This window comes from Dendronephthya gigantea, unplaced genomic scaffold, assembly GCF_004324835.1.
Source record: "Dendronephthya gigantea isolate DGI-Jeju-01 unplaced genomic scaffold, DenGig_1.0 000053F, whole genome shotgun sequence".
NCBI lineage: Eukaryota > Metazoa > Cnidaria > Anthozoa > Malacalcyonacea > Nephtheidae > Dendronephthya > Dendronephthya gigantea.
In genome coordinates, this window is record NW_021163063.1 from 40,633 (window position 1) to 55,647 (window position 15,015).

General features: G+C 36.9%; 2 protein-coding genes across 2 annotated transcripts; both read right to left on the reverse strand.

Annotated features, from left to right (window-relative positions):
• Window positions 1-1,176: 1,176 nt before the first annotated feature.
• LOC114529156 lies at window positions 1,177-2,529 on the reverse strand. The gene has a single exon (XM_028550921.1). It carries the CDS (start codon window positions 2,438-2,440, stop codon window positions 1,448-1,450), a length of 993 nt encoding a protein of 330 aa, XP_028406722.1. The 5' UTR covers window positions 2,441-2,529; the 3' UTR covers window positions 1,177-1,447.
• A 1,094-nt stretch (window positions 2,530-3,623) lies between these two features.
• Window positions 3,624-6,037, reverse strand: LOC114529025 (proline-rich protein HaeIII subfamily 1-like). Its single transcript, XM_028550752.1, has 4 exons — window positions 5,914-6,037; window positions 5,418-5,524; window positions 3,961-4,359; window positions 3,624-3,697 (listed from the first exon to the last, which is right to left on the reverse strand). The coding sequence occupies exons 1-4, from the start codon at window positions 5,973-5,975 to the stop codon at window positions 3,624-3,626; spliced, it is 642 nt and encodes a 213-aa protein (XP_028406553.1). The 5' UTR covers window positions 5,976-6,037.
• Window positions 6,038-15,015: the final 8,978 nt, after the last annotated feature.

Sequence of the window (15,015 nt, forward strand, 5' to 3'; positions counted from 1 at the left end):
GTTATCAGCCCATCTGTTACATCAGGGGAAAGCCACATCAATATACGCCACCTGCTCAGAACAACCACAAAACAACCGGGTCAAACGTTTGCGCATGCGCAATTTCTCGTTTATTGTATTGCCAACTGCCAAGTTTGCATATGATGAATACCGCTGGGTTTTTTCCTCGCCTGGGATGAGCCGGGTTCAAATGCACATTCCTTATCCTCGTCCGTGTTAGTCACATCAATTGCGAAAAGACTGGGAAATAGTATGCCGCTTACCACTTTATAAAGCTCCGAAATTAAGTTGACAAAATTACCAATAAACCTTTTTCATAAAACGTCAAACGCGGAAAGCCTGATATGTCATATAACACGAAGTTTCATTAGCTCCGCAATGGGCCAATCAAACTAACATCAGGTTTTCGGTTTGACGTCAAGATATGCGAAAGGTCAAAGGTGTATTGCAAGAGATGAAATTTTAAAGCTGTTAACCCAAGAAATATGGGACACAGAGATTGCTACCTTATATCGCCAGGGGCGTAACTAGAACGATAATTGGGGGGGGGGTGAATATTCATATATTCAGTTCTGCCCGACGGATTTCTGTTGTAAACTATTGCAATTACAAAAGAAATCCGTAGGGCAGAACTGGATATATGAATATTCACCCCCCCCCCCAATTATCGTTCTAGTTACGCCCCTGTATATCGCGCAGGCGCTTTTTTATTTCAGTTTCTTCTGTGTTTTCTCTCAATACGTTTTCACGCGCTCTTCTAAGAGCACGCGCATGTGCAAAACGTTTGACCGCGGTGTTCCAGCCAGGGGCATGGTTCCTGTTCAGTCATTTTGACACTTTGTTGGAGGTACATGAAGTATTAGAGCAAGTATTTTTTATGTTTTCCTGTTTATAATGTTGGTTTGTTAAAATAATATATATATATTTATATATATATATATATATATATATATATATATATATATATATATATATATATATATATATATATATATATATATACATATATATATGTATATATATTTGTGACTTTTGTCTTTGTGATAAATTGTGGCAGTATAGTGCTGGAGATTGGTTAAGCTGGGACATTTTAAATGCAAAATTCTAGTGTTATCTTACCAATAATGAGCATACTCCATTCTAAGGTATATTCACCACTGTACATCAAATGGCATATAGAAATTTTATTTACAATGTTTACATGACTAATAACTCTCTGATATCAATATATACTTCTTTTCTTATTTACATTTAGTTTCGATAAAAATATAGGCTGAAGTCATAACTGGTGGAACCATCACCATAAATGTTACTGGACACTAGAACAGCCTGGTAAATGGCTTTTCTTACAGGTAGGTTAACTTTGTCTAGATTTACTGGTCATAAAGAAAGAGTTAGGTGATATGTTGAGAGTATTTCCAGGCCCCAAAATCTTTCCTCATTAGGCTTATATACTAAGCGAAATCCTTTCAACATCATTGGCGATGATCTTTGAATCCACATCATCGCCGCAAATACGAAATACAAACTCTGTATCATATGGGATGTGGATGACGGCCCTGTAGCTATTCCATAACCAACCGGTACTACCCCTCTGCCGAAACGATACCACAGCCGATGGACTGTAACCCAATATAGCCCAGGTCATAGTCATTACACGACTTCTGCTGTGTGTCAGTTCAAGACAGTCAGTTTGCTTGCGATCCACAGAAAAATAGGGGCATCCCTTGAAGTCCCCATATAACTTTTTGCCACCATTCAAATGGACAACATCCCATGTCCCTATGCTGCTCAATGCCTGGCTGGCAAGACTCAACGTAGTGTTAGAAAGTCGACCCGTAAAATAACATGGGATGATAGAGTCTACGATTGAGCCGACATAACCTCGTTGAAAGCTTTCGATGAATTGCGAGCACTTGTCAGGAGTGACCACCTGTGGCTCTTCGCTAATCCCCTTATCAACATGCAACTTCTCGTTCACAAAAATTACTCTCGGCTGCAAAAAATCGTCACGAATTCGCACATCGCAACGGAATAAATGATCTCTCAGAAGCTTGGCTTTTCTCTTAAGACTAAACAAAGCGTTCTCGTGCTCGATTTCATATGTGACCATGACCGAATCAGAGCCATTGTATTTCGATTGAATCCATGATCTACCGTCCCGACTCAAACGTACTTTGCCAGACCAATTCTTAATCTCCAAGATGTATAACCCAGTTTCATGAAGTAAGACGAGATCTATCTCCCTTTTCCTCGCCTGGTATTCGTCTGGTACGCGCAATCCATAAAATATCGTCTTGGACGAATGCCCGTTCCGTAACAAAGTCGAAGCGAAGGCTTCCTCGGCGTCTCGTCCAACTTTGTTTTGTTCGTCGACAGAATGCTCGCGTGGATTGCATGAAATACTTGCATCTTCCAGACGCTTTCGTAAGTCGAACATTTCCACCGTTATTAGCGTAAGAATTGGTTAAAAATGTCCGCAAATCATCTAAATAATCGACTGTATTTTAAAAACTACGTAGTCGAAGCTGACAGGTGCTTTTGTTTACCTCCTTTGTTGTCGGTTACCAGGCTACGCACCTGAAACGCGGCCAATTAGTAAACGCGGCAGAACCACTGAGCTATATAATAATTCCATTATATACAGCTCAGTGGGCAGAACCAGAACGTTCCACTGATCTCAGAAAACGCGGATAGCCCGGGTAGAACCATTGAACTGTGAAGTCTGTAATAAAACTAGGCGCGTAACTAGAACGATAACTGGGGGAGGGTGAATATTATTCATATATTCAGTTCTGCCCTACGAATTTCTATTGTAAGCTAATTGCACTTACAAAAAAAATCCGTCGGGCAGAGATGGTTATTTGAATATTCACCTCCCAATTATTGTTCTGGTTACACCACTGAATAAAACCTGAACGCTAACTTGGCCGCCATCTTTGAAGCCAAATTTGGTAGTAGAGAGTAGAGAGTAGAGAGTAATTATCTAGGAATGGCCAGAACTATGTAAAATACAATCATTTGCTAATTTTTATTAAAGAATTGAACGAGAAACAGAGTTTTTGCTGCCATTTTTGGCTTGAACCAAGTATAGCGCTGAACTATAGGAGTTAGCAACTTAACGTTCCACTTGATATTGCAGTTTACTGAGTAAAACGGGCAGTAGCCCTGACAGTATACTTCAATGATACTCTAAATGCTTTAAACTCCCGTTCACACGAAAGCGGTATGCGATATAGTTTCGCTAAGGCGTATGGATTAGAAAACGGAATGCTAGCAGCGAGCTGTAACGTTTGAAACCGTATCAATTCTACCATCAAGGTACCATGTAGTGCAAAACGCTTTGACACAAATTTTGTTTTAAAAATACTTCGACAAAGTTGTTTTCGCTGCTATTAGTGCTATATTCAAACACGTTTTTATACGTAATGATATTCTTGAAATTTCGCGCTAGACAATTTCGTAGAAATAATGAATTCATACTGTTTTCGGGTTTTTAAGATAATTTTCTTAGTATTGCTGAAAGATCATCGAGGTTGTACGAAATATTTTTGGTAAATTTATGTTTGTGCAAGAGGTGCTTGAACCCCATAACCTTGTAACCTTGAACCCCTGTATTGTATTTACAGCTTTGGAATGTTGCCAACACCCTCCCCGGGCGGAGGCCACGGGGGCCGCAGTGCGACTTTAACAAATTCTGTAAACATCAAAGAGATTGTAATCACCCTATAATCATTTATTTAAAGATATACTTGCAAACAATCAATTTTTGTTTGCAATCAAAGTGCTAATCATGATTAGTTCGCTATGAAAGCATTATTGATGGTCTTTTCACTAATGCCTATGGTCTTCGGCGACATGCGGCTTATTTCCTGCCAGGATTGCGATGACGGTGGGGCCTGCCATGGCGGTGGTGCCTACCATGGCGGTGGTGCCTGATATGACGCCATGCATCCTTACTTTCTTTCTGGTGTTTGTTCTTTGGTGCGGGTGTCGTTTGTGGTGTGGGTTTGGGCTGTTGTGGTGGTTGGGTTTGGGGCGGTTGCTGGACTTGTTGTGCTGGTTTGGCTGTTGTTGGTTGCTGCCCTTGTGGAGGTTGGGCCGATGCCGGGGGTTGTGGAGGTTGGGTTGGAGGTTTCACTGCTGCGGTGGGTTTTCCTTGCTGTGGAGGTTGGGTTGGTGCGGGGGGTTTTCCTTGTTGTGGAGGTTTGGTTGGTGCGGGGGGTTTTGGAGATTGGGTTGGTGCGGGGGGTTGGGGAGGTTGGGTTGGTGCGGGGGGTTTTCCTTGTTGTTGAGGTTTGGTTGGAGCCTGAGGTTTTACTGGCTGTACAGCTCGCCTTCCACCTTGACCCTGCTCGTCTAATCAATTTGAAATAATAAAATACACAATATTACGAACACTGGGATTTATTTTTTCTGATCTTAACAAGGCCATTTGAATTCGAGACCACTGTTTGAGAGTTTGGAGGAAACTTCGCCATGCCTGTCTGTGCCATGTTGTAAAAATTTGTAGCAACCGAAATTTCAGCCTCATTAATAAAGGCGGTTTTCCACAAGGCGGAATTTTTCGATCGAACGAAATTTTTCGCTCGACTTTCTTTTCAATTGTGACCGGTGAAGGGAATCCGCTATTGTCGAATTCGGCAGTGCACTTGTGCCTAGGCCTAGGGGCTGCCGTGCAAACCAAAATAAATCATACCGTTTTAAATGATTTTCAACACCGCGACCCGTTGCACAAAGCACGATTTCTTTTAATGGCAACATTCCTAATGAAACCTCGTTTTGTGAAATTGCCTTTGTACCATATTTCAAAAAGATTACCATATTTCAAAAAATATTAAGTTTTCTCAACGAATGGTCGTATAGTCCGTTCCTGCTTATAGCCTATTAGAATTTGTAAGAATTAATACTCCACCTCTCCCTAAGCTTATATATAGGTAACACTTGATCGATCTTTCCTCTCAAAAAGTTTATAACGTATACTTGAAACGGCTTATGCACGAAGAGTAAATAATCAATTTGTGGAAACACCATTGCACTGATAAAGATCCGGGTTAGCAGACCGAAATCTCTGCGTGCATATACAGTACTGTCCAGAAATAACCTAAAACTGCGGTTGCGGTTCGGCTGCGGTCGACCGATAGAAACCGCATACGACCGCAAGGAAAAAAATACCTTCACAGTTGCCGTTCGCTTCCGAACGAAACGAAATGTTATCAGACCGAGGTTAAACCCAGGTTTACCGCGGTTTTTGTTAGGTTATTTCTGGACAGAATTGTAACAAATACATGTGATGTTTCTACATGATTTAAGATGAGTTTAAAAATCTTGCCATTTCCGTGTGCATTGCACGTAGATATTTCTATGTAACAAATCTTGTACAAGGAATAATTTGGTAGCCAAGCCTTTACGCATACCGATAATGTTTTCTGTTTCGTCATTTGGACCTGGTGGTGATGGTTCAACTTCTGTTCCCTGCTCTGTTAACCTTTTATGCTTGCAAAGACGTGCTCTTGCCTCCAACCTGAAAAATAAAAAACGGGCGCATTCTAGCTATATAGACATACGCCTATAAAGTTGAGGCAATTTACTTTATAAGAAAAATACTCCGAAGAACAACATCTTGGAAACCCATCAAGATTCGAGCATTTAGAAAACTCAACAAGTTTACGGTAATGGTTTGACTCTAGAAGTCTTTCATTTTTCTTGTTCGACGATAACTTTAAAATGGGTTCGAAAGTCACCGTATAGACTTGTCTTGTTTTATCAAGTTTAATTCTTGGGTTAACAAGGTTCTTCTGAGTGATTTTTTTCTTGAACTTTTTCTACCTAATAATATTATTGCACTATATATACATGTTAAGAATACACGTGATGTGTTTCTACAAATTTATTAAAGTACATTCTACTTACTGCTGCAGTTGTGGAGCAAGAATAGACAAAAATATCACAAAGATCACTACTCCTTTCGACATTTTAAACCACGGCGTTTCGCTCTCTTGACGTTATCTTTGAAATGCTTTCTAGTGGGCGAAAACCGCAGATTTACCAGTCGTTTCTCGCTGGTGGTAACCAAACAAGGCTGTAATGAAAAATGGCCACCGTGTCCACTAAGATTAAAATTCGTAAAAAAAACTCTCCAAAATGAACATTCATTTCAGTTGAAATTGTTTTCGCATGATGCCTTTTTTCGCGGGTTTTGTTTGTCGGTCACAAGAAAATATTGGCGGGTGTCTTTATGGTGGACGGCAAACAAGATTAAGCAACAGCAAGACGACAAAAAGGATTTAAACTAGCAATTTTACAATTTATCTTTTCATTTCTTTGAATACGCGGTTATTACGGTAATACAGTGGTTTAATTTAATTAATTTTTAGTCTTTTGACGGGAGTCACTGCACGGTTTCCGACTTAACAACACACTACAAATATTTGCGATGATATATTTTCTTACAAGCTTACTCCATAGGAAGCCAGAGTTGTTAACATTTTGAACCATTAGTTATATTTCTAAATATATGACAGACTTTACGCTAATCTCACCCGCTGTTGAGATTTTTATAAATTAGAGTTTGTGTCCAAGAAAATTCATATTAAACAATTTCCAATTATCGACCTCCGTATTGTTATGTGCAAAACCACTTTACCGAATTATTTCGTCTTTAAAGGCTCCGAAAAGCGTCCAGAATAATAATTTTCCCTATATCCATAGGCATAGAGGGCTTCAGCGAAAAATATATTTGATAGTTTATACAATATTTTGTGTTTTTGTACTATAAGGTTTGACTAAAAATTAAAGTACATTATGTTTTAACATTTATGTTTGGTTCGGATAAAATTGGCCGGTTGTATCAAGACCGTTTAGCTTAAACGGTCGAAAAGTTCAAAATAAAAAGCGAGTCTATCGCTTTATCCAACAAGCGAACTAATTGTTTTTAACCTTAATACAAAGATACTTTTTACAACTACATATTCAGTGCATAATATTCAAGTTGACTCATTCAAGAGGGATGTAAGAGCGCTTTGACTTATCCACCGTTTAATACAACCGGCCCCAGTTGGATTTACAGTCGTATATAAATGAATTACAATTTATTTTACAAAAATATTCATAAAAATTACAACAATTCTTATCATAATATGTAGTAATTAATATTATGTAATATATATATAATTATATATATATATATATATATATATATATATATATAATATTATTATTATTATTACTAATACTAATACAAAAATTTGTCCAAAAATATGAAACAGTTTTGTTTAACAATTTAAAAATTTAACCACCCTTTAAGAATTGTAGCTAATAATTCAATTGGACTATATATAGCTATATCTACAAACGGGTAAATGAGCATTTAGCGTTTCTCCGTTGTTTGAAAGTTCATATGCATGATTCGTAGCTAACTAGCTTTTGTTTCTCTTGTCTAACCCTTATATAAGTCTTGATTATAGAAGCTTCATGTTTGTTTGAAATTCTTCTTAATTGTTGAAGTCTACAGATTCTTGGCCTGTAGCTTAGAAAACCATAAAATACAATTGTAATCTTTGTTTTATTTTGTTCAAATCCATCGGATGATTAATTAATCAACTCGTATATTTTGATTTTTGTTTTCTTTTATTTGAGCCGCATTGATTTTTCTTATAGAACTGTTTGTTTTCTCTCGTTCAAATTCCACAGCTGCATAATTGCTGATGCAGTCTATGGACGCTTATTTGCTTGAGGCCTCGATCGAGTTCATCTTATTTCAAGCAATGGTGCTTCTTAATTTTCATCTTTTTGTTTGCGTTTCCTTGCTCCTCTGGTTCTACGTTTTGTGCTTGTATTTCTTTTGTATCGAGATGCAGACATCCTGCCTTCTTTTATATGGAGGTAAATAACTTCTTTCAAGCTTAAACTTAATAGATTCATTCAAATATTTCCTTTGTGAGTAGGATTTTGACTACAGTTTTCTTCTCTGGCTTTCAAATTGACACGAAGCAACAAATTTTTGCTTTTGAGGTACATAAATGTAGTGGCATAATGTGACGGTGACGTATTGGTGATGACGTATCAACCTGACGATTTAGTCCAACTATATTGCTACTATGAATAATAATTTCTTTAAACTGGGTCAAGTATAATTATTTCCACTAAATATTAGCTCAGGCGGTGCGTGGGGGGCGCATTAGGAGACGTATCTGTGACATATAAAGCGTATATGGTGTGAATTCGAACGTGTGAATTCTGGTGAGAATTTAGCATTCACACGTTTAATAAGGAAATTGCGACATTTGAATTAGAAATCGTTACTTTTAACATGCTGAAACTTCGGAATAGAAAAATTGCAATCGCATTACCTTTGCGAAAGAAATTTGTACACTTGGAAAGATTATCGGATTTCTTGGTTTTCTAAAAGCACATTCAAGCGTGCTTTCATATTTTGCTTTAATTCTAGACATGAATTATTGAGATAGCAATAAGATGCGCTTTCTCGTTTATTGAATGGACACCTGTCAGTGTTTACATGTGGCTTCCAAACAGGAATATTTATTACCATGTTCCCCCGATGTGATTTTCGGAATATCCTTTCTTAAGTAGGAAAATAAAAATATTTGAAATTAGGCTTTTCGTTCATTTGTAAGCTATACGTAAAGTTTAAGATTGCTGAAAGAAAGATTGAGATTGCTTGAAAGTTTAACATTCCTGAAAGTTCCACTAATTGTACGAAGGATTCCGAAGGATTTTTTATACAGGGTGGCCATTTTTCATTACAGTTTTTGTTTTCTGTCACAAGTAAAGTTACGGGTGTCTACGTTTAAAAGCTATGGGAGAAATACGTCTTGCCATCATTTCATCTGGTAGTTTTGCAAAGACAGGACAACTTCTACAAAATGTCGAAACAAGCGATCATCATTGCCGTCATTTTCACGGTTTTAAGTTATGAACTACAGTGGTAAGATCTGAAATTTCTCTTGATCGGCATGAGGACTTTTATCGCTTAAGAATTTTTATGCTTTTTCAAGGACAAAGACAGCGGCCCTTCCAACAAACTCCGCGGAGAAGGTGCCATCAGCTGCCGAAAAGGAAGCTATGGGTAAGTATTCAGTGCTTTACAGCGAGGTTTTACATACACGGAAGTCACCCTGTAACTATAAATACAGCCAGGTATTTGGGACAAACGCATCTTGTATTATTTCAAATGTTAGATAAGAATTCCAAAGAGGAAACAAAAGAATCCCAAAATTCGGAAAAACCCGCACAAGACGAATCTGCTGGTAAGTAGCCGGTCAGTTTGAATCACCTTAAACCCATACTAAATCTCGTTGCAACCGTAAATATACTTGGAAATGTTAGATTAATGCATGCATCGTGTATGACTTAATAGAAGAGGCATCAAACGATGAAGGGAACTCAAAAGCAGTAGAAGATAAACCTTCTGGTAAGCAGGCGGCCGTTTTAAAATCACTTTAAGGTCACACTATAGTCTCAAAGCATCTGCATGTAAATATACCACGGATCGAATCAGTTGCGGATATCGATCCGGGATCAGTCACCACTTCTGTCACTTGCATTAACATTCGTTGATTTCTATTTTAAAATATTTTTGGAAATCGATAACCAGTAGCATTGTCATTAAAGTATTCTGAATTTGAAATTAGGCCGTGATATTTCTTCTGCCAAAACCGGAATCCATCACTTCTCGGAATGCGAGACTAACTCATGTTGTATTACTTTAACTCTTTTAGAGGAAGATCCTAAAGAAGAATCCGAAACAGAAGAAGGTTAGATATCTTTAGAGTCACACCAATTTCTCTAAGAATACAGCCTTCTATAAATACAGCCAGGAATGTTGTATCATCATCTTGTTGTGACGCTTTTTGTACCGCCTTAAATTTTAGAAGGAGATTCTAAAGACGAATCCGAAGATTCGCCGAGCTCAGAAGAAGACATGCCTGGTAAGCGGCTGGCTGTTGAGTTAAATCACTTTAAACTCAGATGAAAATCTCTATATGCAACTATATAAAACCACAAAAGACTATAAATATAGTCCGTCATGTGAGAATAACACATTTTATATCGCTTAAAATGTTAGAAGAGGATTCTGAAGAGTCTGATGATGCTCAGGACTCAGATGAAGACGACGAGGAACCCACTGGTGAGTTGCTTGCCGTTTTAAATCACTCAGGACTCAAACCAAAGTCTAACGTCTCTATGTAACTATAAAACAGTTTCGTCATGTTTGTTCAACGCGTTTTCTTTCGTTTTTTTTTCACTTTAAATCTTAGACGGGGATTCTAAAGAGGAATCAGAAGATTCTCCAAGCTCAGAAACAGAAGAAGGTTAAAACAACTTCAAATCCATTTCTTGCACTAAACTTACCAAATCTTGCACTATTCCCAATCATAATGTAACTAGAGATATAATGCGGAATGTGGGGTTAACGCATGCTGCATCACCTTAAATTTTAGAAGGAGATGCTCAGAACTCAGAAGAAGACAAAGACGATGAACCTGCTGGTAAGTGACCGTTTAACACCTGGACTCCAAAAATTCCCCGTGTAACTGTAAACACAGTGAGGAATGTGAGACTAAAGAAAGTTCTATCACCTTTAATTTTAGAAGAAGATTCAGAAGAGGAGTCAGAAGATTCTCCGAGCTCAGAAGAGGAGGACGAAGAAGAAGAAGAAGACGAAGAACCTACTGGTGAGTGACCAGTCGGGTTAAATACAGGCTGGAATGCCAGACTAACACTTACTACCGTAAATTACGTATACCGTAAATTTTAGATGGTGAGTCTCAAGAAGATGTAGAAGATGAAGAAGAAGAAGACGGCGACGACGAACCTAGTGGTAAGTTGCCGGCTATTTGTTATCAAGTTGAGCTCGCACCAAAGATTCTCTGCAACTGTAAATTCACCGCACTTTTTTCTCTAAAAATGTTAGAGGATGATTCGGAAGAGGAATCAGAAGATTCTCCGAGCTCAGAAGCCGAAGAAGATGAAGAAGACGAAGAAGAAGGAGACGAACCTTCTGGTACGTGACCTGCCTTCTGTATGTTTAGATATTTAAACGTCGATATGGTTCATGTTCAAAATTTCCATTTAGTTAAAAACATAGCTAGAAATTAAAGACTTACGTATGTTCTACTAATAATGTTAGAAGATGATGCTGAGGAGGAATCGGATTCTATGGACTCGGACGAAGAAGAAGAGGAACCAACTGGTAAGTGGCCGGCCGGTTTAAATGAATTTAAAATCTGAGATGTCCACGAAACTATCATTATTTCGTATAAAATTCTCAGCGACTATTGATTTTCATGCATTCTGATTGGTGTCTGTGATTCACTGTCTATATTCACTTTGCCTTCGGCTCTGCCTAAACCCGAATCCACTGGCCTCTTCTCGGAATGCAAGTTGTTGTTAAATAACTTAAATAACAAACTAACGCTCGTTCTATCGCTTTGTTGTTAGACGACGATGCTGAGGAAGAATCAGACTCGGATGCAGATGGGGACAAACCTAATGGTAAGTCACCGCGCAGTTTATATAACGTTCAACGTTTACAGAGGTCTCCATTTAACTAATAAAAATAAATATATCAATTAATAACAGACTAACGCATGTCGTATCACTTTAATGTTTGAAGATGACTCTAAAGAGAAATGAGAAGAATCTTTGGACTCTGAAGAATAATAATAAAAATAGCAATGATAGTAATAGTATTTAATTCCTACTTAAAAATCATCTGATTGCGTCTAAAATAAATTATTATATTTGTGAAATCCTCTGAAGTAGTTTAAATTCTATTGCATGAAACTAAGCAAGCGGGTAATAATCAATCATGCAGGATTAAAATTTAAAACTATCACAATAAAGAATAATAGTATATACAAATTTAAACAAACATCGATTTAAACCCGTGCTAAACATTCTATCGATCCTAAGATGCCGAAGTAGATAACCATGTTCTTTGGGCCTTGTCATGCAGCTTCCAGCGTTCCTGAGGTATAAATTCTAACCAAAAGTTTCTGTGCGTTTCATAAATGATCTTTCACCTAATTTTAAAAACAAAAGCGCAGTTTCCATAGCAGCCTATCCTCACCACAACGAACCTTGTTTGGTTGGAAAGAAATGATGGAATTGATAGAAACTTGCCTGATTGCAGGCAAACGCTAAACAAGTTTGACTTTACACCGGCTTTAAATCTTCAATATTTGCCAAAAAAGTTTGTCCGTTCAATTAATACTGTAACTTGTTATGTTTTAAAAAATTTTTAAGTAAAACTAGATATATGTTTCTCGGCGAAAGGTCTGTTCACTTCTGTTTGCTTTATAGTCTGTTGACTTGCTGCAGTGTATCTGGGCAGCAAATTAACTTAGACCAACGGAAGACTGCTTTATCAATAACCTGACTTCATTTTGTCAGAAGTGAATTGGATCCGAAAAAATTGGATCGTGTGAACAGACCTTAAAAGATTCCTTGAAATTTTGTTCTGAAAACATTTTAACTTGACCGTTTGGCTAAAACAATTAAACACATGGACATAAGTTCATATACATACGAAAGACAACCGACGGAATGTCATGCAAGAAAGGAGAACTGATTATGAATCAATGTTTGCGAGGTGACCGAATTCGAATATACGTGTGGCTGTGGCAAAATTGATTATTTTTCCATATTTCATGCGAGTGATATATTTCTATTTTAAATATAGATGACCTTTGAGAACCATACTTGCATGAGGAGGATATAGCCTCTGACAATCTATATTTAGGAGGTCTATGTTAAAACAATTTTAAAAAGTTGCTGTGAGCTAACCAAGCATGTTGCCGTTTTTGAGACAATCCCAGAGTTTGTGGTTTTCTCCCGGCTGTAACTCTTTGAGTTAAAACTTCAACCAAGAAATTAAGCTCAGTCCTGAAAATTTGACGTTTAAGCTCCGTTTATACTACGGTCAATTTATCGGCACGGCACGGCTAAAATTGGTACCCGTGCCAAATTTTATTAGTCCTCAGGCTACAAAAACCAAGGCCGAGCACAGATAAAATGGGCACGGGTACCCATTTTAGCCGTGCCGTGCTAATAAATCGAGTGTACTGTAATCATTTTAACCCAGGATGAAGTTATTCAATCAATATTTACCACTTTTTTACTTCATATATTCTTTTTGTCGTTTCTTATTTGCCAACATTAACATTGAAAGTGTAAATATAGTCTAACTTGCTAAGCCACAACACTAACTTGTTATACCAGCTGTTTAAAGTTCTGTTAAAATCGTAATCAAACAAGTGCTTTGTTCCTATGTTATATTCACATGTTATTGTGTCAATTTGTAAGCCATGTTATCCTAATTATATTTGCATATCTCAAGCAACTATTTTTCAATTTATACGTGAAAAATTCGCAATTAATCAATTTAATAATCGTTGAAGACAACCTAGTGTACAATTGTAAACGGTTTTTGAGAGAATGATAAAATTATATAATATATAGGATGCATGTAATCAGCGCTTTTCCCGCTGGCTAAATTGGCACCAGTCAAAAATGTACATGTGGTCGCAAACAAAGTACTTTTGAAATTATGTTATCTCAAAATGATTTTTAGACGCCCCTGGCAGTCAAAGAGGGAACACTTTAACTTTAAGGTTAACAAAATGAATTACGAGATGCTTTTCGTCTTTATGTGCCTAATGGAAAATTCCCCTAATAAATTGAATTTTAAAATGAGGATTTTCATCAGTACTAATAAAAATCACGAAATGCATTCATTTCATGCATACAAAACGGTTGGAAATTAATTTTGAAAATGTTTTAATTTGAAATTTTCAATTTCCTGTTTACAATGATTTTATGTGTGTATTTTGTAACTTTCTACCTGTTAAAACCTTGAAATCTATATTTTAGCCAGAGCAATAAAATTTTTCCAATCACTCGTCTAATTTATTTACTATATTAATTCAAGACTTTGTATATATAGGATATTACACGATTACGAAAAGATATGATTTAATGTTAGACTGGCAAAAACAGCATCTCATGAGTGAGCGCAATTCTGTTTATTATATGGACAAAAACTAAAGAGAAACTTCATAAACTCGGACTGCCATATAATGAAATGGAAAATTTAACTATTAAAAAAGAAGGATTTTTAAAGAGTATTGCAAAGCGTGATTTTCGTTAGAACTGAGTTTTTTTACAAAATTTAACCATTGGAAAGAGTTTGGAAATGTTTTAATTTGAAATTTTCAATTTCCGGTTTAAACCGTGATTTTCTTTAAACTGCAAAATGATTAAATAGTTTATAATTACAGGCTTTGTTTTTTTGTCACAAGTAAAATTACAGGTAGCTACGTATAAAGCGAAGTGATAAGTTCTTCAGATCTTCAATTCATCAAGTAATCTTTGAGAGAACAAATCGCTTCTACAAAATGTCGAAGCGAGCGATGACCCTTGTGGTCATCCTTGCCGTTTTGGCTCTGGGAATTCAATGGTAAGAATTATAAATTTCTTTGTTTTCGCACGAACACGTTTATTGATTTAGGAATTCTTTGCTTTTTTTCAAGGATGGAAGCGAAAGAAATCCCAAAATATGACCTAAGTAAAACTGCATCGTCTACCGTGAACAAACCCACGGGTAAGTTGCGTGATTATTTTAAGTTAAGCACATACAATCTATTTTTATTAGTTAATAGTAACATCTTGGAAAAATTGGGCTAAAATCCCTTTTGAAGTGATCTGAAAGTCTGTTCAACCTTATTTTTGTATTTTTGAAGCGGATTTGAAAATGGACGATAAACGTTCGTTAGATTCAGATGCAGAAGAAGACAAAAATGAAGGTATCAACATTAAATTTTTGCGAATCTTTCTTTTTACCTAAAACGTAGCAAGTAATAGAAGTCATGTCATTTTAAATCAGAAGATGTTGCGAAAGAGGACTCTCCAGAGGAAGAAAGCGAATATCAAGTGAACGATCCTACTGGTTAGTTGACGATCATGTTTAACGTCATTTTTATTTTATAAAAC

What these genes read in the sequence shown, in the direction of transcription:
- LOC114529156 (XM_028550921.1), bottom strand. Translation starts at nt 2,440, where the DNA reads ATGTTCGACTTACGAAAGCGTCTGGAAGATGCAAGTATTTCATGCAAT.
- LOC114529025 (XM_028550752.1), bottom strand. Translation starts at nt 5,975, where the DNA reads ATGTCGAAAGGAGTAGTGATCTTTGTGATATTTTTGTCTATTCTTGCT. An exon ending in CGAAACAGAAAACATTATCG is followed by an intron (nt 4,360 to 5,417) that starts GTATGCGTAAAG and finishes CAAATTGATTAG; the next exon opens with ACGAGCAGGGTCAAGGTGGA. An exon ending in GAACAAACACCAGAAAGAAA is followed by an intron (nt 3,698 to 3,960) that starts GTAAGGATGCAT and finishes TGATGTTTACAG; the next exon opens with AATTTGTTAAAGTCGCACTG.